Genomic DNA, 25,521 nt, shown 5'->3' with positions numbered 1-25,521 from the left:
GCAGGCATAAAAGGAAGCGACAGCAAAGCTGATACTGTGAGATATCAAAACGTCTTAAACCATGACTAGAGGCGGAGCCTCAGTCTGCTGCTCTCTCCCTCCGCTGAGACTGACCATGAGATGCAGGTACCCATCAGCCCAGTCAAATAAAAGAAATAGCCAATGATTTAAATGTATGCTCAGCAGATCTATTACCGGTGTGATCATGGAGTGTACCAATTTATTTTTATGTAAACGGCCCAAACATTTCGAGCAAAGGCAGTATACAGTGACTATGTATCATTGGGCCTATACTTTACTGCACAAACCTCACTGCTACAGTACTGTTTTTAATTGGTTAATGTTGCATGGGCTTACATGTTTTAAGTCCTGTTCAAAAGATAAAAATCTGAACGGTAGATCTCGGCTTGCATTTAGACTCAAAGTGATCATGACCACAGTTCGAGAGTTTCCCCGGTTAACACTATCGATGTTTCCTTTACCGTGGCAATTGTGCTCGAATCAACGCAACATACCGAAACTCAGCACGTACTCTACACAGACCAGTGCGGCTTAGCCAATCAGAGCTGCAGTAGGGCTTATATGCAAATAGACCATTGACTTATATGGATCTGTGCCATTCACTTTGAACTGGACCGTGTTTACAGCTGTGGTCGTGAGTAGACGCGCTTGTTTTGAGATTAAAGTCGACAGCTGCTTGTAACCGCGTGTACACATTTTGTTCATATCCTTTGCTAGTTAGGGAGTCATTGATCATTTGTAGTCAGCAACAGGGGAGTGTGATTGCTTCCTACAAGAGCACAAAACGTGTACTTCTCTAGACATCTTTGAAAAGCAAGTCAGGTAATGAGCTTTTCTTCTGTCTTAAAGGGACAGTGTTTTATTTTGAGATAGGCTTGAATAAGCTAAGTAGCCAATAGGCAGCGGGAAGCATAATTTGCCTGTAATAACGGTGTGGGAATAATACTGCATTATATTTTGTAAAGTGGTTTCTTGCACCAAACAACACAACAACATGTCTGAAGGACAAGTGGATAAACAGGTTCGTGTCAAGCCCTGCATATTGTTTTTCAAAAAGTCTCAAGTGTTCACAGTAAACGTGCGCTGGAAGTTGCACAGAAATATTGCGCTTAGCAGACCTGAAGTTTGCTCAGTGTCTAGGAAAAATTCGAAGGAACATTGATCACGTGTCACCTTAAAACTCTTGGGGGCGGTTGCCAAAACGGATCCAGATAGAAGCCTACTCTAATTGGACTAAAAAGCACTCTCCATTGAACATGCTTGTTAGTCAAGGAGCAGACGTAATCAGGGTCCATTCAATAGGCCACGTCGTGACTTCTCAAATGAATGGACTGGTTCTTGACCTAGACTCTCAAGTAACTACTTCATACTTCGTGCCAATCTGTGCACATCATGATACATATACACAGCAGGAGCGACCCCCCCGAAAGACAAATCTCCTCTATCCCCCTTACCCGGCCTCCTTGGAGCTCAGCATCTTGGCCCAGATGAGGTCCGTGTCGATGGGCTCCTCGCGGGGGTTGGTGGAGCTGACCTGCAGCATCAGGGAGTCACACGGCGCCCCCGTCAGCGTGGCCAAGCCCTCGATGGCGCGCCCCGCCTGCAGGGCGAAGTAGGAGCCATGGAGCTTGGCCAGGGCCTTCTCTATCAGGGCCACCCAGAGCTGCTTACGCTGAGCCTGGCGAGGGAGAGAGAGGAAGGAGGAATGGAGGACGGAAGGAGAGAGAAGTAAAGAGGCAGAGGGGGATAGAGGTGGTGAAGTAGGAAGGACGGAGAAAGGTAGTGAAGGGGATAGAGGGACGTGTATGATGGAGAAAGGGAGGGAGAGAACAGTAGGCAAGGGGAGCGAGACACAGAGAGAGAGATCAAGAGAGAGGGAGAGAGAAGGGTAGGGAGAAGGAAGAATGGAGAGAGAGAGAGAGAGTAGGTCAAATCTATGAGCAGTGAATGAACCTTGCAAACGCAATGAACATAACAGGGAAGACCACGTTCAGAGTTCACAGAAGCGTGAGGGACCAGTGCGTTGTTCCAGCCCATACCTGGGAGAAGAGCAGGTATCCGTACTCATCGCAGGGAAGCATGTCGTCCACCAGCACGGTGATCCAGGTACCATCCTTACAAAGCCTGACCTGGTAGGCCCCCTCCTGGCAGATCCCCCTGGTGATCATCACCCTCTCCACCAGCTCTGGACGCTCAGCCAGCACCGCCAACGCACTCAAGAACCTGCAGGGGGGGCAGCAATGAGATAGTCAGTCAGCAAGTTGGTGCAGGCATAGCGTGGAAAACCCGACCCTGGGCAAACACAGTGACTGGGGGTCTGGTTTCAACTAGGGACTCTTTTGGCACTGCCTACGTCGATAAGGGCAGAGAGAGAGAGAGAGAGAGAGAGAGAGAGAGAGAGAGGGGCAGAGAGAGAGAGAGGGGCAGAGAGAGAGAGGCAGAGAGAGAGAGAGAGAGAGGGGCAGAGAGAGAGAGAGGGGCAGAGAGAGAGAGGCAGAGAGAGAGAGAGAGAGCAGAGAGAGAGAGAGAGAGAGAGGGGCAGAGAGAGAGAGAGAGAGAGAGAGGGGCAGCAGAGAGAGAGAGAGAGAGAGAGACAGCGAGAGACAGAGACAGAGACAGAGAGAGAGAGAGAGAGAGAGAGAGAGAGAGAGAGAGAGAGAGAGAAAAACTATTCTGGGGACTCTCCCAACAAATCACAATGCAGACATGCCAGAACTCCGTGATTCAAAACCAAGGTTTACAGGCACAGCCTTTGCAGTGGTTTTAGTTGATGCAAACTAGCCACTTGCGAAATGCACTCATTAAAAATAACTTCCGTGTTCTAACATCTTGCCAGCTACGATTTGGGATTTTATTCAAGAGGATAAAGTAGTCGCATAGTTCCTCTATGCCAAGAGTCCATCATTGAAACCAGATCCTAGTCACTGTGTTTCCGAGACGAAGGCAGGCAGGCAAGAAGCTTATACGTATATAAGTCAGTCAGACAATATAACTTATTCTTCACATTTATGACCAGATTCAGGATTGTGTGGGTTCTACGCTATTTCCTACTTCACAGTAGGGCCGAAATGCCTTCTTGAACATGGGAACGTTCATATGCAAGCATTTGGCCAAAACCCCCGCAATAACATCTGCTAAACAAATGTATGTGACCAATAAAATTGGATTTGGAATTGATTTGATGCCTTAATGACCAACTTGAATGGGATCCGTAAATATGAATAAAAAAAAAAATGATGACCCGAGTTTAGCCAAGGGAAGGAAAATCACTGAGCTATGGTGGGAGAAAGGCAGGAGCCACGATTGGCTAAGATAATGGAGGGATAAAGGAGCACAGTGCCACGCTCACTCGGCCGGTTACATGCCAATTCTCAAACGAGATGGGTGAGGCGTAAGACGGTGTGAACGATTCTGAATGGGCGTAAGGAAAAAAGAAGAGGTCTCGATAGAAGTGCAAAGCTCATTCAAGGTATTTTCCTCCTACGTGTCTCCAAAGTGGAATAACAAGTTTAGCACATTTCAAAGCAGCATCACTTCCCCGTGTTTCCTCCAACTGCAGCGTATGACACGCCATTCTGTAGCTCTGCTTCTGTACCTTTCTCAATTGATGGTTCACTTGCCACCAACCGAAACCCCTAAAAGAGCCAGGCAGAAGCCAAAACGTAGGAGGAGAACCTTGAGAGGAAGCAGACTAAGAGGGAGGTCATGGAACGCAGGAGATCTTCCTGCTAATCTGCCCTTCCTAGAGCTGAGCCCCTTCGTTTGAGGCTTTACTCAGCAAGCACTCCCTGTGTGTGTGTGTTTGTCTGTGTGATCTCGAAGCTAGAGAATCGGTCTCAAGAGGGGCCTTCTTGCATGATCTTCTTCCCGTATCATCTCAACGAGACATTTTTCAATAGCAACTCCATCTCCCTGTCTGCACCGGGTTACGGTGCTAGACAAGCGTGGACGATCTGGCCATTCAAGCCCATGCAAATCCAATCAATGCACATCAGATTAAAAAAAGAAGCAAATCAAAATCCAATTACTTCGGGCGTAGCGACAAGAACGCTGGACTAGGACGGGTTTCCAGCCTCTCCGGCCGCTCAAGGGTGGGTTGATGTGACGGTATGCGATTTGACATGTGGTTGCCTGGCTGGGGATGTGTAACATGGACTGGAAATGTGACTAGGGGTGTGATTCAGAATGGGAATTGGGTCACTTCCTGTAGTGTGAGAGAGAGAGTGGAGGAGTGCCTGGGGAGGGTTATTTTCGATAAGCGGCTGTGTATGTGTGTGTGTATTTGAGAGTAAAAAGTGTATGAGAATGAGTGTGTGTGTGTGTGTGTGTGTGTGTGTGTGTGTGTGTGTGTGTGTGTGTGTGTGTGTGTGTGTGTGTGTGTGTGTGTGTGTGTGTGTGTGTGTGTGTGTGTGTGTGTGTGTGTGTGTGTGTGTGTGTGTGTGTGTGTGTGTGTGTGTGTGTGTGTGTGTGTGTGTGTGTGTGTGTGTGTGTGTGTGTGTGTGTGTGTGTGTGTGTGTGTGTGTGTGTGTGTGTGTGTGTGTGTGTGTGTGTGTGTGTGTGTGTGTGTGTGTGTGTGTGTGTGTGTTTGTAGGAGTGACTACACAGGCCCCAAGGACACCCAAAACAAGGGCGTGGAGATAAACCCTATGTGTCCAGACCTACATTCCTCTGAATAATCCTACAGTCAGGTGCTGTATCAGGACATCTGGCTGCCTCACCCCTCCTCTCTCTCTTTCTCCCTCCCCAGCTCTTTCTATCTATTTATTTATCTCTCCCTCTTTTGCTCACCCCCCCCTCTCTCCTTCTCTCTCTCTCTGCTTTAGGCCCAGGGAGTACATCTATATTCATTTTTCAGTGATAAACTACACGGACCACCAGTGTGTTTGTTTATTCTCTCCCACTGACCTTTAAGACGAGCGATGAGAGATCACCTCTCACATGCAGAGTGGAGTTGGTTTATTCATTCAGAAACACCTTAGTAAACAGACCAGGGAGGGCAGAGACAAAACACTGTTTCTAACAAGCACAGCAGGCACACCGAACACGCAGGCCACGTATATAGCACGCTGTTTGGCACCCACACACCCACACACACACTACGAAGCTGCACACAGTGAAGACAACTCACCAACAGTTTCCCAGCAGGCCTTGCAGGATATCCGAGGGCCGAGGGGTGCGGAAGACAGACCATTTGACGCCCCGGTCCTTAAAGTTGTTGCAGTTGATCTCGTGAGGGCGGAGCCACTTTTTGATTCGCTGCTGGACGCTGTCGCCCTCGGGGAAGCCCACGGATTGGGGGCTGGGAGGGAAGCTGTCGTCCACGAAGTTCACCACGTTCTAAAATGACGGAGAGATATAGAACATGACCCTTAACCTCCAGACGAGACGGAGGTTACACAACAGTCCAGCTGAGAAACCACACTCATATCAGTAGAGTCCGATGATGTAAGTCAGTGGCCTGGGTACAAGCGTGAGTCATTTGCTTGGCTGAACAAGTGCATTATCATACTGGCATCTAGACTACTCAAAACAAGACTAAGTCACCACACGGAAATAAAACATGTAGTGTATTGTTGGCTGCAGTCTGGAAATCCCACAATATAGGGAAGAGTTGGGGTTGGGGTAAGTTGAGCGAAAGGGTTCAATGAACCACACCTTGGTTTCGAGGAAACCAGACACAAAATGTGTCATGTGACCAAATATTTAGGAAGAGGTCATCATTTCATGGAGTCTGTGAAGGAAGAAACCACATAGAAAAAGGGATAAGCAAGTTAGCGCCAAAAAACTGATTTACACAAAGTCAAATTAATTTATTGTTATAGGTTTCATGATGCTTTTATATCGAAACCAAAGTAGCTCGTTTTAACATTGTTTTAATATAAGTTGGGGTCTCTATAAGCTACAACATGAGGTTATAAACCTAGGATGAAAGTGCATCCTTTAGGCTAATACAGTCCAAAAGTTGGCCGCCATACCCCATACAAATGACTATAACATGTTGTGCGTTCTGTTTTTGTGTGTGTAATGTGTTATAGATACTGTTGAAGTCGGAAGTTTACATACACTTAGGTTGGAGTCATTAATTCTCGTTTTTCAACCACTCCAAAAATGTTTTGTTAATAAACTATAGTTTTGGAAAGTCAGTTAGGACATCTACTTGCATGACAAGTCATTTTTCCAACAATTGATTACAGACAGATTATTTCACTTATAATTCACTGTGTCACAATTCCAGTGGGTCAGAAGTTTACATCCACTAAGTTGACTGTGCCTTTAAACAGCTTGGAAAAAATAGAAAATGGTGTCACGGCTTTAGAAGCTTCTGATTGGCCAAATGACATCATTTGAGTCAATTGGAGGTGTATCTGTGGATGTATTTCAAGGCCTGCCTTCAAACTCAGTGCCTCTTCGCTTGATATTTGATATAATGGGAAAATCAAAAGAAAATCAGCCAAGACCTCAGAAAAAAAAATTGTAGACCTCCAATGTCTGGTTCATCCTTGGGAGCAATTTCCAAATGCCTGAAGGCACCACGTTCATCTGTACAAACAATAGTACGCAAGTATAAACACCATGGGACCACGCAGCCGTCATACCGCTCAGGAAGGAGACGCGTTCTGTCTCCTAGAGATGAATGTACGTTGGTGCCAAAAGTGCAAATAAATCCCAGAACAGCAGCAAAAGGACCTTGTGAAGATGCTGGAGGAAACAGGTACAAATGATCTATATCCAAGGTAAAACAAGTCCTATTTCGACATAAGCTGAAAGGCCGTTCAGCAAGGAAGAAGCCACTGCTCCAAAACCGCCATAAAAAAGCCAGACTACGGTTTGCAACTGCACATGGGGACAAAGATCGTACTTTTTGGAGAAATGTCCTCTGGTCTGATGAAACAAAAATAGAACTGTTTGGCCATAATGACCATCGTTATGTTTGGAGGAAAAAGGGAGAGGCTTGCAAGCCGAAGAACACCATCCCAACCGTGAAGCACGGGGGTGGCAGCATCGTGTTGTCGGGGGTGGTTTGCTGCAGGAGGGACTGGTGCACTTCACAAAATAGATGGCATCACGAGGAAAGAAAATTATGTGGATATATTGAAGCAACATCTCAAGAGATCAGTCAGGAAGTTAAAGTTTGGTCGCAAATGGGTCTCCCAAATGGACAATGATACCAAGCATTCTTCCAAAGTTGTGGCAAAATGACCTAAGGACAACAAAGTTAAGGTATTGGAGTAGCCATCACAAAGCCCTGACCTCAATCCTATTTGTTGGCAGAACTGAAAAAGTGTGTGCGAGCAAGGAGGCCTACAAACCTGACTCAGTTACACCAGCTCTGTCAGGAGGAATGGGCCAAAATTCACCCAACTTATTGTTGGAAGCTTGTGGAAGGCTACCCGAAACGTTTGATCCAAGTTAAACAATTTAAAGGCAATGCTCCCAAATACTAATTGAGTGTATGTAAACTTCTGACCCACTGGGAATGTGATGAAAGAAATAACAGCTGAAATAAATCACTCTCTACTATTATTCTGACATTTCATATTCTTAAAATAAAGTGGTGATCCTAACTGACCTAAGACAGGGAATTTACTAGGATTAAATGTCAGGAATTGTGAAAAACTGAGTTTAAATGTAATTGGCTAAGGTGTATGTAAACTTCTGACTTCAACTGAATGAACTCAAGATGTGCATTTGTATTGTTAGAGAGAAGACATCATCATGCTCCGTGTTATAAACGTAAAACAAGCAGGGGTCTGGCCCCCCTACAGGTGCGAGCGAGCGAGCGAGAGAGAGAGAGAGAGCGAGAGAGCGAGAGAGCGAGAGAAGCGAGTAGGGATGGAAAAAAGATGATTGGTACACTGACCCAAAAAAATAAATCAAACATGTACCCGCGTGAGAGACTCTGAAAGAGTAGCAGAGGCACACAAGGTCTTATCTGTTGACATGGATGCTGAGCTTGTTAAACTCATAAAGAATCTCGCGGACCAGTTTCATGGGCTTAGAAGCCTCAAATGCAGAGAAGTTGCCCACAAAATTGGCACAACCTCCCCTGTCCCGGACAACTGGTCGAGAAATGGATGTGCAAGTGATATTGAACAGAGAGATCGTTATCTGAATGAAGGCATACATTTAAGATGTACAATATACCTCACCCTCATTCCGTGAAATAAACTTTCACCTACCAGCACCCTCACGGGACAACCTCGCGGGACACCCTCTCCGACTTACCCCTAAGCGGCTCAACGCACACTGTCCCTACGCTCAACTTAACCCAAGAGACTACTTTTTTGTACAAGCGGCCTTTTCAGAACTGTAATGTTTACGTGAATACTGTTTATTTCCTGGGATACACGACATCATGCAACATATGTCGGCATCTGTGTTAGAAAGAATACTATATTTCCCTTAACGTAGCGATGCTGAATGTAAGACAAATGGCTCAACATACCCGACTTCTTCCCTACTGTAAATATAGTATGTGCAAACTAACAACACATGTCAAATATCCTAAACATGCCAGAGTAGCCTAAACATGCAACTATCAGAGATCTAAGGTTAGGACTATAAACCACTATAGTCCCTAGCCTACATGCTCTCGGTCTGACGTCTGTGTTAAAAGGACGATGATTAATTCGGAGGCCTGCAGGCCACCGTAGGAGCCACAGAACGCTGAGTCGTGTACCAGGAAAAACATTGTCAGTGAATGTTCATGTGGCTAAAGGAGCCTCTCCCTGCTGTTAAAACATTAAGATGCACACGCAGCACGGAAGGTGCCAAGACGCATCAAGACGCATATTCCCGAGATCAAGAAGACACACACGCTGAATCACACAGCGATGCTTCTAAAACACACCGACCTGTGCACCCCGTGAAGCACTTTCCAGCTAAATCGTGCTTCTTTGAAATGTGCAATTGAAATAATCTGTCCAGAATATCTACTTCAATTCCAAATGTAAGTGATCAGTGTTTAACAAAACAGTTTGAATTTAGGCTAACCAACCTACAATAAATGACCTGACACTATCACTCTGTCAAAACCCTGCACAACAAACCCGAGGAAACTCATACAAAGACTAGCCTATGCTATTTCCTCTGTGCACTGTTGGTAGTGGTTGGATTCTGCATCCTGAACCAATGGAAAGTACTGGAAGCACCCCGGCAGTGCACAGTCAATGGAGACAAATTGATTCGTCACCCCACCTAAAAAGCCACTTCTGTTGCCCTCGACACCGTGGCAGACAGCGGCAAATTGGCCCCTGCCCCCGTTTCCCATCATGCCCCAGAAGACTTAGCCCCCCGGGGTCCATCAGTGGCTCACTGGGTCAGTGGCTCTGCAGTTCAGAGGTTTACACCGGCCCCGTTTGTTGTCGGGTTTAGCCAGCAACCGATAACATTTTCCTTTGCTTCACAGCATTTGGGAGGGCTTTCAGCGTTGACTGACCTGCAAATAGAGAGGCCTCTTTTAACTTGAGTTCCAAAAGCCACTCGCCGACAACACAGGACCTCGGAGAGACGACAGCGTATTAAGACATGGGATAAACATGTAGAGTGTATGTGGCGCGTATCCACTTTCAGCCCACGATGGAATCAAAGGCAAACGAGGACGAAGCAGATGACTCACCGTGACACGTGCAGAAACAGGACAGACTGCCACGGCGAGACAGACAAGACACAAACAGTCCCACGCAGCGTTAGTGTCCCTTCAGCTCTTCTCGCCAGGGCCAGCTGTTTTGAGGCCTGTTGTGATGGCGACATTGCAACACAGTGCTGGTCTGACTGCCTGACTGTCTCTGATGGTACCGTGTTGGGTAATTCTCAAGGCTGGGCCAATGCCAATGCCTGAGAGCACTCTACTGCATTCACAGTCACAGTTCACGGCTAGGCTAGTCCGGCTAACAAAACACACAGCACTCCAGCTGTCTGAGTCTCTATAGAAACCTGAATCAATACTGGGACATTTGAATAGGGAGAGGGAGTGACTGGCACGATGCTACAGTCAACCTACTGATCGTGGCAATAGATGGCTATTGAATGGCTATTGAGCCAACATGACAGTGGCAACTTATTGAACCGCCATGACACAGAAACAGCGGCGATAACGTTTACACTGGTTTATTGTACACTGGTTTATTGTACACTGGTTTATTGTACACTGGTTTATTGTACGCTGGTTTATTGTACGCTGGTTTATTGTACACTGGTTTATTGTACGCTGGTTTATTGTACACTGGTTTATTGTACGCTGGTTTATTGTACGCTGGTTTATTGTACACTGGTTTATTGTACGCTGGTTTATTGTACGCTGGTTTATTGTACACTGGTTTATTGTACACTGGTTTATTGTACGCTGGTTTATTGTACACTGGTTTATTGTACACTGGTTTATTGTACACTGGTTTATTGTACGCTGGTTTATTGTACGCTGGTTTATTGTACGCTGGTTTATTGTACGCTGGTTTATTGTACGCTGGTTTATTGTTTATTGTACGCTGGTTTATTGTACACTGGTTTATTGTACACTGGTTTATTGTACACTGTACACTGGTTTATTGTACGCTGGTTCATTGTACACTGGTTCATTGTACACTGGTTTATTGTACGCTGGTTTATTGTACGCTGGTTTATTGTACGCTGGTTTATTGTACGCTGGTTTATTGTACGCTGGTTTATTGTACGCTGGTTTATTGTACGCTGGTTTATTGTACGCTGGTTTATTGTACGCTGGTTTATTGTACACTGGTTTATTGTACACTGGTTTATTGTACGCTGGTTTATTGTACACTGGTTTATTGTACACTGGTTTATTGTACACTGGTTTATTGTACACTGGTTTATTGCCAATGCAGCCCGTTGAAACGTGTGGCGGTTGAAATATGTCCGAGGAGAAAGTGGTGATTCGCCTGGCGCTCCAAGGCTCCCAAGCGTTCAGTTCAAATCCACCTGTCTGCCTACTGTTTGAATCGTGCTGTCATTTAGCCATGGCGATTTAATGACAAGTAGAATGGAACATAATCTATATGTTTAGTGTGCTCTGCATGCTCCTAAAAGAGTTAATTACAATGTTTCCACCAGAAAGGGCTTCACAGAAAGAAGAAGAAAAACATGCCAGCACGCCTCAGCGTTGTTAACCGGTCTGAAATGCTACAGTGGACAGGCACATATTCAACATATTGTGACGTGGAATCTACATGTGGGGGGGTTGTTTTGAGGGTAAAATTTCAAACCACATGATAATGTCATCATGGTAATACATTTTCAACATAGACAAAATATAGAAAATACGTTGGAATTTCTACCCGGGAAACAACGTCAGATCTTCAACGTAATATCCACTATTAGGGGGGAACTATAGGCTGGGCAGCACCTCATACTGGATAGTTGATCTCGCTACAGCTATCCTTTCGGTCTCCCATCCAGGGTTTTAACCAAGCCCATCCCTCCTAAGCTTTGATATGTGTCACTGACTATATGTGCTATGGTGAGAACAATCGTAGAGAAATCCCCACTATTAGAATCACTGCTGCTATTGAAGTCATTCCAAAGTGTAGGTTCAACAGAGAAAACGTAATGTAACCATACGGTATCTACAAGTTAAATAATACATACACTGTATGTTGGATTCAGCTAAAAATAGACCGTACATATAGGCCTAGGGTTTCAAGCTCTGGTTGACTTCAAATGGTATCTACAAGTTAATAACACATATGTTGAATTCACATCTCCAGGTCAGGTTAAAAATCGAAGTTAAGGAATAGGATTTAATCAAATCAAACTGTATTTAAAGTGCATTTCAAGTTTGACGTGATTAAGTCCCATTCTTTAGCTTCGACTTTTTTTGTTGTTGAAAGGGAGACGTGAATCCAACATACCAATGACTAATTTGTAGACAAACTGGTATTAAAGCCAGACGGTGTGGCACAGATGGAGCTAACCAAGCAGAAGATACATCTCCATCAAAATGTTGATATTAGGTTTCGTTGTCAACCGAACTCAATTCAATATTACTTTTGTAAAACGGTCAAATAGCCTGTGAAAGCTAGTGTAGCCGTATTCGTTCAACCTTCAAATGAGCAACGCATCCATGGTCACATTTTGAGGTTCCTGTAACAATAAATGCCCTATTTAATCATAGGAAGCGTGCTTGTTCAGGGTCGCAGGTCTGTGGAAACCTTCATAATTGCTAGAATAACCGGCGCAGAATCTCAAACGGTGTCGGTGACATGCACCATGTACTTTAAATGTAATCTCAACTGCAATCCAGGTCATTTGGTTGTGCTATTAGACGAAGCACAGTAATAGCGCATTAAGTTATTGCATAAACAAACAAAAATGTCTGACATTGTATTCCCCTTTGAACTGTGTTATGCTGTGAAAATGTTTGAAAGCGCAGTGAGAACACATTTGGGAATTCAACAAACTTTTGGCTGTCTTTTTGAGTGGGTGAAAATAGGCTGGAATCTCATTGATCAACGTATCTTAACTAACATTACCCAATTCCCCACGTTGAAAAGACGTGGTGTGCCCAGTGGGTTGGGACTATTTCTTAACAGTGTACTGACACGTTTTTGTCTATTACTTAAAACCTCAAGTAATAGATTATGGAGGGACAATGTCTATCTGGATGGATGTCTTTGTCCGTATACTGTCTAAATACCATCTTTGCTCCACTCTCATATAGCTTCCGTCTTTGATCCACTTGTCGGTGACAACTCATTAATGAAATAATGGCTAGGCAGTAGTGGAAAATGTACACAATGGTCATACTTGAGTAAACGTAAAAATACCTTCATAGAAAATGACTCAAGTAAAAGTGAAACCCAGAAAAACTCTACTTGAGTAAAAGTCAAAAAGTATTTGATTTTAAATATACTCAAGTATCAAAAGTAGATGTAATTGCTAAAATATACTTCAGTATCAAAAGTAAAAGTACAAACGATTTCAAATTCCTTATATCAAGCAAACCAGACACAATATTCTAGTTTTTTTAAACCTTTATCTACAGATAGCCAGGGGCACAGTCCAACACTCAGACATAATTTACAAATAAGTGTGTAAATTGAACCAATTATTTTTTACACCACTGTGGCTAGGAGATATGCCTCTACAATGTTGTGGTCATCTAAGCACTCTTCGGAGTGGTCTGACGACTCCTGGTGGTCCCTGTCCCCAGTCCACCTGGTCGTGCTGCTGAACCCTGACCTGTTTCACGTGTTACCTTGTCTCTCTCGCGCTCTCGTCACTAACCGGGAAGTTACATGGCATCAATCCGCTAAAGAAGGGTCGGAACCCAGTGTAAAGCTGTGACGCCTCACAACATGTCAAACAAATCAAATGCCTTGCTTGGGCGGAGCTCCAAAGGTGCTCACCAGATTAGTGCCGTAGGAGCCCAAGTCATTAAAACAAGCACTGCTGACTAAAAAAACAAACATTTTAGAACGTTCCCGGTTATTTCGAGATGAGCGAAAGCTGCGGCAAGAGGAGGGAAATGGATGTTGCGTATCATGTTTAGCTGCAACCTGATTGGCTCAATGCGAGACGCAACATCCGGGACTAGCATTAGCTACTCTAGTGTTTCATAAAGAATGTATACATATTCTCCCTGTTTTCTTCCAACCTTCTCACCATTAAATAGAGTTAAAGACATTCTGCGCTCCATTTGTATACATTTGTAGCCAGTAGTTCTGAAAGCAGCGCTCACGATCCAAAAGTGGTCTCTGAAAATTGCGTACTACGTCACATTTGTGCACCTCACCTCGCTCTCGGACGTGCCTCTTTGCTAGCTGTCACTCGAGTGGCTGAAGCTCATTGGTTGAACTCAAATTGCTAGGGGGCTGGATCACGTGGGGGATAATGTGCAGAAAATGGGGCCGCACAGCTTCCAGATAAACGGTCACTTTAAAACTAGGGATTTCGTGGCTAACTGAGGTAAGACTGTAATTCTGCTCATAGATTGTAAACATATGAACTACACATTAACACATCCAGCCCAAACCGGGAGGTTTAAATAATAATTAGCAGTCACCAAAGTTCCGGAGCATGTCTTTAAGGAGGAAAATGACACCTTTTGCAGCCTAAATGAAGAACGTTTTATGTACAAACCGGCCCACGGGGGGATACGAATGTATAGCTGGCTGCATGGATTCCCTTTGGACGGTAAAATGAAACGACTCAATATCGCCATCTGCCAGCCCTTGGACTACATACACGACAACTCTCAAAATATGTCCTACCCGGACGGAAAACAGTGATGCACGTGCCTGTAGAAGAGTCTACCTTCTGCAGGCACGTGGGGAGAGGGTTGAAACAAACAAATCAAAATCCCAGTGGACCATTCAGTTTTTGCAAGACAAAATTCTCCAGCGACATGATTTTGAAGGTACGGGAGCGCGAGCCTACACCTTCTATAACCACTGTGGTTATTATTTGACCCTGCTGGTTACCTCTGAACGCAATCTTCTAATCTCCACCTGGCACAGCCAAAAGAGGACTGGCCATCCCTCGGAGCCTGGTTCCCCTCAAGGTTTCCTCCTGGCTTCTTACCTTTCTAGGGTATTTTTCCTAGCCGCTGTGCTTCTGCATCTGCATTGCTTGCTGTTTGGGGTTTTAGACTGGCTTTCTGTACAGCACTTTGTGACAACAGCTGATGTAAAAAAAAAAAAGGGTTTCATAAAATACATCATTTGAAGGTATTTTAGCATCTCGTGTGAGGCTGAGGCAGTCATGAGGCACCCTGGGGAGATAGATTCACTGCACGGGGGGAGAGTGTGCTTAGCCGACTCCACCCTCCCTAAACTAAGCTGTGCCGCTCGATGCTCCCGCTGATTACATTTGCTTTAGGGAAGCGGATAATTGCTGCTACTCTACTCCCCCGTTTCTAAAAATAAAATGCCCCGTGTTCACCTTAGCGTGCACATGGGTAGCACCACAGCCGCAAAGGAAAAAGAAAAGGGGGAGGGGGGTATGGTGCACAGGGGGATAGAAGTGAGGAGAGGGTGAAGAGAGAAGGGGAGAACGGTAGCACCGGGGACAGAAGGGAATAGAGGAGAGGGGGAATAAAGAAGAGGGGAACGGGAAGAGAGGAGGACGACGGTGGGATGGGATATTGGGAGTGAGGGATGAAAGAGTAGAGATGAAGGGATACATTTAGTCTAGGTGTTCAAGAGGAGGAGACGAGAGGCTCTCCAACATCCTTCCTGTACAAGCCGGCTTCCCACCCACGCTCCCAAAGGTGAACCCGCAACTCGCAGAGCAGCATTTGACATAAATAATGCATGGTAGAGCAAACGTTGTACCATTAGAAAAATGACACGATACCATCCACATGGAATGAAATGCATACGTGTGAGTGACAACGTTCCTGTATCAGTTTAAATTTACCCCCCATTTTCTTGCTTATTGACAAAGAGCGTAGGCAAACATGATGAAATTCGGTGGTGTCGAGATAAAGCAAACTTGAAAAAGTCCAAAAGTGAGGCATCTTCCTTCTCTACCTATCCCTGGGGTTAGTCCTATGTCCCCTCACCCAGTGTGTTTTATACACTGCCAAACAAATAGCGGACTACCAACCCTTATGTGGCTGGCTACTTAATTGACTAATACATTTTTTCGGGCCAAACATTTTGCTGGGGGGCATGCCCCCGCACCCTAGCAGGTACATATTTTTTTCATTACGCTGACTACTTCAGGTTTTTGGGAACACACTGTTCACCCAAACAGGCGGTTGCCACGGGTTACATCAAGCTGGCTACGAGACCAGCCAAAATCAGACCAATCAAAACGCTTTGCGCTAGAGTACTGAACCAAAATGACCCGCTGGGTCTTTTAGTATTTAAAGATGAGCACGAGGGGTGGGGCAAAGGGACGCCACTCTACATTAGGTGTTTTAATCTGGAGATTAGTTTGTAATTACAAAGGGTAATTAGGGTTTCTCCATTAAGAAAACCCTTGATTAATTCTTCCAGACTGACATTTATGCTGGTTAATGAAAATTCATTGTTTCTTGATGGGGGTCAGCGTCAGTATGGTTAGAGAATCTAAGCTTTTCTTAGCCATTTGAGAACTTTCTAACCTCTTGTAATCTTGCAATAGTTTATTCAAATGGTTATTTCTAAGTTTACTTTGAAAAATGTCAATATAAATGTAATTGTACTGACTGAGGTTGATTTGTATGCAGTGACTGACGCCATTGCAAAAAAAACACATTTCACTGTTTCAATTTATCACCTCTTAAATAAAACATGTATTATGATTCACGGCTCCTTGTGTGAACTGAAGACTGAAAACAGACTGGCAGTGTCTGTGTGAGAGAAAGAGAAGCCAGAGAGACAAATTCTTTATGCAGATCAGAAAGTGTTCCCGGGGCGGCATGGTGTATTAGCGTGAAGTTGCCCCTAGACACTGATCTCCAGTCAGTTTAGCATTTTCCCCACTAATGGTTAAGGTTAGGATTGTGGGAGGGGACGTGATCGAGAGATCCTTCTGGGCTTTATAACCCTCTTGCGCCACACATATTGCAATGATAAATATGATACACACAGACTCTGGGCTTGCGAGCAACTTACTCACGGACAAACAAAACCCTTTCACGTCGGAGCATTTTTAAGACAAACGACCGCTAATTAGAAACCATTATGAGATATGAAGAAAAAAAAAAACATCATCTGACTCGGGAGATTTGTCCTGGTTTCAGAATGACTATTTGGGATAAACAGAGATGTTCGGGACTGCCGGTGTAACCAAGGGACAAACGTTCACCCCGTGCCCCATTAAAAATCAACTAATGAGCAGACAGAAACTACGACAACAAAAGCCTATTAGGGTCTCTTGGCAGCGTCTTTAAAAGACGAGGCAGATCGGCGTTGCCTGCTAATCACTGGGACCATGGTAAAGTACCCGGGGAATTAGAAAGCTGTATTGTGCCGCTTGGCAGTTCACAGTTGCAGTGTGACGCATATAAAACGTCCCGACTGCATTTATTATTCATGGCACCATGAAATATGCTCTTTGGGAAACTCGTTGACTGTTCATCTCTCCTGAAAGTGATGCTGACGTGTCAGTTTCAAACTCTTTGGAAACTGATGTAAGTTGCTCGGGTATGATGTCAGTTCTCTTGACACGTGCTCTTTAAAAAAGACACTATTAGCTTTTGAAAAGCATAAACACAATCCATTTCCCAACCCCCCCCCCCGGGTTCCCAGAGTGACTTACCTCTCGACAGAAGGTGGTGATGTTCTCCCAGAGTTCCTTGGCTTCGCCTTCGTCGTTGCGCCGCCGTGCCTCCACGTGCATGCTCTCCCTCCTCTTCAGTGGCTTGGCCACCTTGCGCAGCGTCAGGTACTGTTGGGCTGTGTGGCATGCCGCGCAGTTCTTAGACTTGACGTCGTTGAGCAGCGTGCACGCCGGACAGCCCCACTGCTTCTCCTGCAGTAGCGTGCACGAGGAAGAGGAGGACGAGGAGGACGAGGAAGAGGAGGAGGTGTTGGTGGCCGAGGGCGAGGGGTAGACCCGGGCTTGTTTCCGGGCCTTGTGTCCAGAAGACGATGAGGAGGAGGCTGAGGAGCAGGAGCAGGGGCCGGGGAGACCGCAGTGCGGGCAGCAGCGAGAGCTAGGCTCCTGGAAGCCATGCAGCTTGGAGGAACCGCAGGCCGTGCACTTGGCCACCCCGGTGGGGTTGCGGAGGGTACATTTGGAACAGGCCCAGGTGCTGAAGTCCGGACTGGAGGGGCTGGCCGGAGTGAAGCGCACCGTCTCGCAGCCCACCAGGTCGATGAGGTCGGCACCGGCCCGCGACGAGCGACATGCCTCGCACTTGGACGAGCCGCTAAGGTTGGGCAAGGAGCATCCTGGGCACTTCCAAGTGGGGGGCGATGTAACGGGGGCGTGGGAGGTGTGATGGGGGTGGGGGCCGTCCTCCTCCTCCAGGATGCTGAGGCGCTTGCTGGGGAAGGAAGGCTCCTGAGGCTGGGCTTGCTTAGGCTTGGCAGGGCGGAGGGGAGGGCAGGGCGGAGGGGGCGCGTAGGCCGTGGAGGGCGAAGTGGGGCTTGGGGCGTTGAGGTTAGGGTTGGGTGGCCGCCCTGGCGGGGGCACCTCTCTCCTGCTGCGGGGCACTGGGTTGTTCTGGAGAGAAGAGAAGGGCGTGAAAGGGGAGGAGAGTGGCGTAGGAGGCAAGTTGGTGTCGGGGGGCTCCTGCGGTTCGCAGGGGGCGGCTGCGGGGGGAGAGTCGTCTGTCAAGTCTATGAGGAGTGGAGGGGCAGAGGCCCCTGCTACGTGGACGGGAAACCCTAGCACGGGCGTGCGAACCTCGGGCACCACCAGCGCCTCGGGTGGGATCTTGGGCAGCGACAGTTTCCTTGGTCCCCCGCAGGCCGAACACGACAATGCAACAGGAGTATTATGAAGCGTGCATCGTGGGCACGCCCAGCCTGAGTGGTGGTGCTGCTGCCCCTCGGGTCCACCCAGGCCGCTCAGGCCCCCCACCTCCCCGTTGCTCTCCGACCTCCTCAGCGCCTCCTCCTTGGCCGGCTGCTGCCCGCGGGGCTCCAGGAGAACCATGGGAGTCATAACTGGCGCCGGAGGCTGCGGCGGCGGGGGCAGGAAGCCGTTGGTGGTGGCGGCCATGGTTGTGGTCGGCGTGGGGGTGCCCAACGAGGGTCCGAAGCCACAGACGGTGCAGGCGCCGGAGCCCTGGGGGTTGTTGAGGGTGCAGCGGGGGCAGGCCCAGCGTTGCTGCTCCTCGGTGCTGCTCAGCCTCAGGATCTGGTTGAGGTCGGGTTTCTGGCGCGGCGCCTCGCAGATGGAGCAGCGTGGCGCCACCCCCGAGTTCAGGAAGGTGCAGCGGCCGCACGACCACTCGCTGCCTTGCACTGCCGCCGCCATGGAGCCCGGGGACTGAGAGTGGCTGTATGAAAGAAAGATAGAAAGAGAGAGAGGAGGAGGACAAGTGGGAGATGGGGAGCAGAAGTTAAAAGGGAAGTTTTGGATAAGTGAGGGGGTGAGGGGAGAAGATGGAAAGAGAGGGGGGAGTGGAGAGAGAGATTAGCCAGTGCAGTGGAATCAAAATCTCCCTCTTCGGGGAATTGAGGGCAGTAAATCCATGCACAATGCCACTGTGATAAGAGGAACCAGCCAGCCAGCCAGCCAGCCAGCCAGTCAGACAGACGAAGCTGCCACTGGTACTCTACTACGGGAGAATACGGAGTGAATCCTCTCACAAACATATACAATCCTCTCAGAACCATCCACCTGACTGACACTTATCGGAATGGAAAAAAGCCGGGACCTTCTGATCTAGCACCTCCCATCATCCTCTCTCTGGTCAATGTTAATGGAGAGGACAGGAGCGGAGTGTCAAATAGAGTACAAGTCAGGATCAAAGCAAAAAATGATTTCCAAATGGGCCCTGGCGGTTCTGTGTTAGCATTTAAGATTGGGGCTTTGGGTCTTCTGATATGAAGAAGAACTTCTGATCCAGGTTTATCCTCCTGGATCAAGATCCCTGTTGCCTAAATTGTTTTGTGAATTTAAAAAAAGCAGCCCTTGTGTACACTTCCGGTAATACAGTATACCCCGGTATGGTACAGACAGGGTATAACGTCTGAAAACCTGGATACCACCCAAACCTAACTAGAATAACTAGTATGTGTTCAAACGAGGATAGCATGTCCTAACTAGAATCATGTAGATGTGTTCATACGACCTGTCCTAGGGGACTAGAACTGTTGGCCACCTCTAGACTGTGCCCAGGCTGATGGAGGGACTGTGGGGCCCCTGGGGACACTCGACATGGGGTGCCGTTCGAGCGGGGCCCATAAATGCCACTGTCACTCAAAGCGCTCATGTGTGAACACTGCAACAGGGAGAGAAATGGACAAAGTGCTAAGAGCAAATGCCACTATCACCACGCCAAACTGCCCCGGCTGCCCCATTGGCTAGCATATCATCAGCTGACCCAGTGGTTCTCGAACCTCTCCCCGGGGACTCCCAGTCGTTCCATGCATTTGATCTATTCCAGAGCTGGCACACCTGATGTTTAAACGTGTCAACTAATCATCAAGCCTTTGGCTAGTTGAATCAGGTGAACTAGTTCAAAGCAACAACTCAATTGTGAAATGTCTGGGAGTCCCCGAGGAGAGGTTTGAGAACCACTGACCTGACCGACTCCGGCGCTCGCTGGCCCCGAGAACATCTATGACTATTAATAATAGAGCATTTATAGTGTTGCACAGTATACTGGTACCACGGTAATATAACAGCACCAAAACGTAACAATACCTATGATACCAACATTTTAGAACACTGTACATTCAGTACCGTTTTATATGATACTACCATATTTTTCAGCCCTTACCGATCTAAAGAAACTGCTGGCTCCTGTTATAAATGGTTTATAAAGTCAGTCTTGTTGAAACATTTTGTTGAATTTAAGCAAAAGCCACCAGCCTCTTGTATGTGCAGGTCCAATAATATCTACTTGACTTTCATGCGCATATCAGGTGTGGCAGCTGTAATCAGCCAGCCGCATCCACTACCAGCACTCAACAAACCTGCTTCTCTCCACATCCCGTACTAGCCCTTATTCACCTGCTTCTTTATGCAACCCCTACGAGCCCTCACCCACCTGCTTCTCTATGCATCCCCAACTAGCCCTTATTCACCTGCTTCTCTATGCATCCCCTACTAGCCCTCACCCACCTGCTTCTCTATGCATCCCCAACTAGCCCTTATTCACCTGCTTCTCTATGCAACCCCAACTAGCCCTCAACCACCTGCTTCTCTATGCAACCCCTACTAGCCCTTATTCACCTGCTTCTCTATGCAACCCCTACTAGCCCTCACCCACCTGCTTCTCTATGCAACCCCTACTAGCCCTTATTCACCTGCTTCTCTATGCATCCCCAACTAGCCCTTATTCACCTGCTTCTCTATGCATCCCCAACTAGCCCTCACCCACCTGCTTCTCTATGCAACCCCTACTAGCCCTCACCCAACTAGCCCTTATTCACCTGCTTCTTTATGCAACCCCTACTAGCCCTTATTCACCTGCTTCTCTATGCATCCCCAACTAGCCCTTATTCACCTGCTTCTCTATGCAACCCCTACTAGCCCTCATTCACCTGCTTCTCTATGCAACCCCTACTAGCCCTTATTCACCTGCTTCTCTATGCAACCCCTACTAGCCCTCACCCACCTGCTTCTCTATGCATCCCCAACTAGCCCTTATTCACCTGCTTCTCTATGCATCCCCAACTAGCCCTTACTCACCTGCTTCTCTCCACATCCCGTACTAGCCCTTATTCACCTGCTTCTCTATGCATCCCCAACTAGCCCTCACCCACCTGCTTCTCTATGCATCCCCAACTAGCCCTTATTCACCTGCTTCTCTATGCATCCCCAACTAGCCCTTATTCAACTGCTTCTCTCCACATCCCGTACTAGCCCTTATTCACCTGCTTCTCTCCACATCCCGTACTAGCCCTTATTCACCTGCTTCTTTATGCAACCCCTACTAGCCCTCACCCACCTGCTTCTCTATGCATCCCCAACTAGCCCTTATTCACCTGCTTCTCTATGCATCTCCAACTAGCCCTCACTCACTCACCTGCTTCTCTCCGCTTTGCCTACTAGCCCTCACTCACTCACCTGCTTCTCCTACTAGCCCTCACTCACCTGCTTCTCTATGCATCCCCTACTAGCCCTCACTCACCTGCTTCTCTATGCATCCCCTACTAGCCCGCACTCCCCTGCTTCTCTATGCATCCCCTACTAGCCCTCACTCACCTGCTTCTCTATGCATCCCCTACTAGCCCTCAATCACATGCTTCTCTATTCATCCCCTACTAGCCCTCACTCACCTGCTTCTCTATGAATCCCCTACTAGCCCTCACTCACCTGCTTCTCTATGCATTCCCTACTAGCCCCCACTCACTCAACTGCTTCTCTATGCATCCCCTACTAGCCCTCACTCACCTGCTTCTCTATGCATCCCATACTAGCCCTCACTCACCTGCTTCTCTCCGCATCCCCTACTAGCCCCCACTCACTCACCTGCTTCTCTATGCATCCCCTACTAGCCCTCACTCACCTGCTTCTCTATGCATCCCCTACTAGCTCTCACTCACTCACCTGCTTCTCTATTCATCACCTACTAGCCCTCACTTACCCGCTTCTCTCCGCATCCCCTACTAGCCCTCACTTACCCGCTTCTCTCCGCATCCCCTACTAGCCCTCACTCTCCTGCTTCTCTCTGCTTCCCCTACTAGCCCTCACTCACCTGCTTGTCTCCGCATTCCCCACTAGCCCTCATGCCACTGCTTCTCCTCACTCACCTGCTTCTCTCCGCATCCCCTACTAGCCCTTACGCCACTGCTTCTCTATGCATCCCCTACTAGCCCTCACTTACCTGCTTCTCTACGCATCCCCTACTAGCCCTCACTTACCTGCTTTTCTCCGCATTCCCTACAAGCCCTCACTCCCCTGCTTCTGTATGCATCCCCTGCTTCTCTCCGCATCCCCTACTAGCCCTCACTCCACTGCTTCTCTATGCATCCCCTACTAGCCCTCACTTACCCGCTTCTCTCCGCATCCCCTACTAGCCCTCACTTACCCACTTTTCTCCGCATTCCCTACTAGCCCTCACTTACCCGCTTCTCTCCACATCCCCTACTAGCCCTCACTCACCTGCTTCTCTCCACATCCCCTACTAGCCCTCACTTACCCGCTTCTCTCCGCATCCCCTACTAGCCCTCACTTACCTGCTTCTCTCCGCATCCCCTACTAGCCCTCACTCCACTGCTTCTCTATGCATCCCCTACTAGCTTCCACTCACTCACCTGCTTCTCTATTCATCACCTACTAGCCCTCACTTACCCGCTTCTCTCCGCATCCCCTACTAGCCCTCACTTACCCACTTTTCTCCGCATTCCCTACTAGCCCTCACTTACCCGCTTCTCTCCGCATCCCCTACTAGCCCTCACTCTCCTGCTTCTCTCTGCTTCCCCTACTAGCCCTCACTCACCTGCTTGTCTCCGCATTCCCCACTAGCCCTCATGCCACTGCTTCTCCTCACTCACCTGCTTCTCTCCGCATCCCCTACTAGCCCTTACGCCACTGCTTCTCTATGCATCCCCTACTAGCCCTCACTTACCTGCTTCTCTACGCATCCCCTACTAGCCCTCACTTACCTGCTTTTCTCCGCATTCCCTGCATCCCCTAAGCCCTCACTCCCCTGCTTCTGTATGCATCCCCTGCTTCTCTCCGCATCCCCTACTAGCCCTCACTCCACTGCTTCTCTATGCATCCCCTACTAGCCCTCACTTAGCCCTCACTCTGCTTCTCCGCATCCCCTACTAGCCCTCACTTACCCACTTTTCTCCGCATTCCCTACTACTAGCCCTCACTTACCCGCTTCTCTCCACATCCCCTACTAGCCCTCACTCACCTGCTTCTCTCCACATCCCCTACTAGCCCTCACTTACCCGCTTCTCTCCGCATCCCCTACTAGCCCTCACTTACCTGCTTCTCTCCGCATCCCCTACTAGCCCTCACTCCACTGCTTCTCTATGCATCCCCTACTAGCCCTCACTTACCCGCTTCTCTCCGCATCCCCTACTAGCCCTCACTTACCTGCTTCTCTCCGCATCCCCTACTAGCCCTCACTTACCTGCTTCTCTATGCATCCCCTACTAGCCCTCACTCCCCTGCTTCTCTCCGCATCCCTTACTAGCCTTCACTCACCTGCTTCTCTATGCATCCCCTACTAGCCTTCACTCACCTGCTTCTCTATGCATCCCCTACTAGCCTTCACTCACCTGCTTCTCTATGCATCCCCTACTAGCCTTCACTCACCTGCTTCTCTATGCATCCCCTACTAGCCTTCACTCACCTGCTTCTCTATGCATCCCCTACTAGCCTTCACTCTCCGTCTGCTCTTCATGCGCATCTTTTCCTCCATAGATAATTTAGCAGTAATGGCGAGCGGGGCTGCAGGCCCAGACGAGTCTTCTGTTGTTATATTTGTACATGCGTTACATTGGAGCTGCGCGCAACGCGAGCAATGTTGATAGATGCTATAATTTCATCGCCTGTTGTAACCAAGAGCACTGACCAGTTTGTGTAGACTTTGCAAGTTCACTGTCATGCAGCCTCTAAGTGCTAGAGAGGGAAACGCTTACAGCTTTACAGCACAGAAAACAGCTGGTCTCTACCCTTAAAGGTTAAAAGAAATATCACCCATATTACCTGAGATGCCTTTTTTCCCCCTCTATCGGGATTCACACGCATGTTTATATTATTTCACAAACCAAGTCCTGGCCCGTTTAAAACGAATCCCAGACTGCTAATTATTAGTTTGATAAACAACTTTTTACAAATATGAGCAAATCAGCCATTCTATGCGGTGTGAAGTTAAATTCAACGTGCTGTATTGAGTAGAAGTGTGAATTTCAGTGACAGGTTTTTAGAGAATGTTTAGAAAATAGGAACTGGGCGAAGGGGCGAACAGGATGCTAAAGCCATTGTTTATTTTTTAATGTTCACCGTTAAATCGCGATACTACTCGGTATCATGATACTTGGCCTGGTACATATCATTTGTAAAATGTTGGTATCGTGACAACACTACAGCGTTATACATTTCCAATGCACGGTCCAGTGGTGTTATACAGTAGGAAAATACACCCATCTCGCCCGTTGTGTAAAAGTGTAGTAGAATTGACTGGAGGCTACATACTTTCACATTTCCAATGAAACGGAGCCTGTGGCGGTACAGAAACAACAGCGTACGTCCGATTCGGTTCTTTGTGATGATCATTGTAAAATGCACATGAAGCGGAACTGACTGTAGGCTACATCCTTAGAGGTGTGTATCTTCCCTTTTTAAGACGATTCTGTGCACTCCTTTGAAAAGCACTGCGAGTCTATATTCCTTGTACTGTGTGTTTTATGCAATAGGGGAATATGAAAAACCTTCTCTCTTTAAGATTGACAGCCATTGGACTGGCCCGGGTAGATCCCACTGCTGTACTACAGCTCCACTGAAAACACCATGTGTCCTGGCCAGCTCATTGTCCTTAGTTCAACTCCATTAAACCCTTTCAGGGCAGGGACACAGCTTAAAAACCCAAGGGGTCCTTTTAGAGACCGCTCTCTCTCTCTCTCTCTCTCGCTCTACTCCTGTTCTAGCCATGGGTCCCAGAGGTTAGAGAAGGGTCATTTTAAGCTGGGGTGGAAGTGGGAGAGGAGGAGTGACAAGAGGGTGGAGTGCAAATGCTGCTGTCGTGCTGTGTGTGTGTCCACTAGTAGCCTGGGGCAGCGTGACGGGGAGGAAGTCACATCGCTTTGTGTCAGACGCCATTAGTGATCAGCTCTCAGCACTCTACTCACCAACAGGGAATGGACTTAGTTACTACCCGGAAAGTATTTCTTTTTCGTTTTTGTAACCTTTATTTAATGGAAAGTTAACCCTCCAACCACAGAAAGAAGTTAGGAAAACGCTGGCCTTGGAGCA

At 47.6% G+C, this 25,521-nt stretch overlaps 1 protein-coding gene across 15 annotated transcripts in view; it reads right to left on the bottom strand.

Annotated features, from left to right (window-relative positions):
- Window positions 1–25,521, bottom strand: part of capn15 (calpain 15) — a 69,559-nt gene that overhangs the window by 13,346 nt on the left and 30,692 nt on the right. For all 15 annotated transcript variants that reach the window (XM_052488477.1, XM_052488473.1, XM_052488484.1 and 12 more), the window contains exons 2-5: window positions 17,227–18,916; window positions 5,150–5,358; window positions 2,061–2,244; window positions 1,476–1,699 (exon numbers count right to left, since the gene is read on the bottom strand). In XM_052488477.1, coding sequence (XP_052344437.1) covers window positions 1,476–1,699; window positions 2,061–2,244; window positions 5,150–5,358; window positions 17,227–18,916 — 2,307 coding nt within the window. The remainder of the gene's footprint in view (window positions 1–1,475; window positions 1,700–2,060; window positions 2,245–5,149; window positions 5,359–17,226; window positions 18,917–25,521) is intronic.

The sequence above is a fragment of the Oncorhynchus keta genome, chromosome 3, assembly GCF_023373465.1.
Source record: "Oncorhynchus keta strain PuntledgeMale-10-30-2019 chromosome 3, Oket_V2, whole genome shotgun sequence".
Taxonomy (NCBI): Eukaryota; Metazoa; Chordata; class Actinopteri; order Salmoniformes; family Salmonidae; genus Oncorhynchus; species Oncorhynchus keta.
This window is presented reverse-complemented; position numbering and strand designations above follow the sequence as displayed.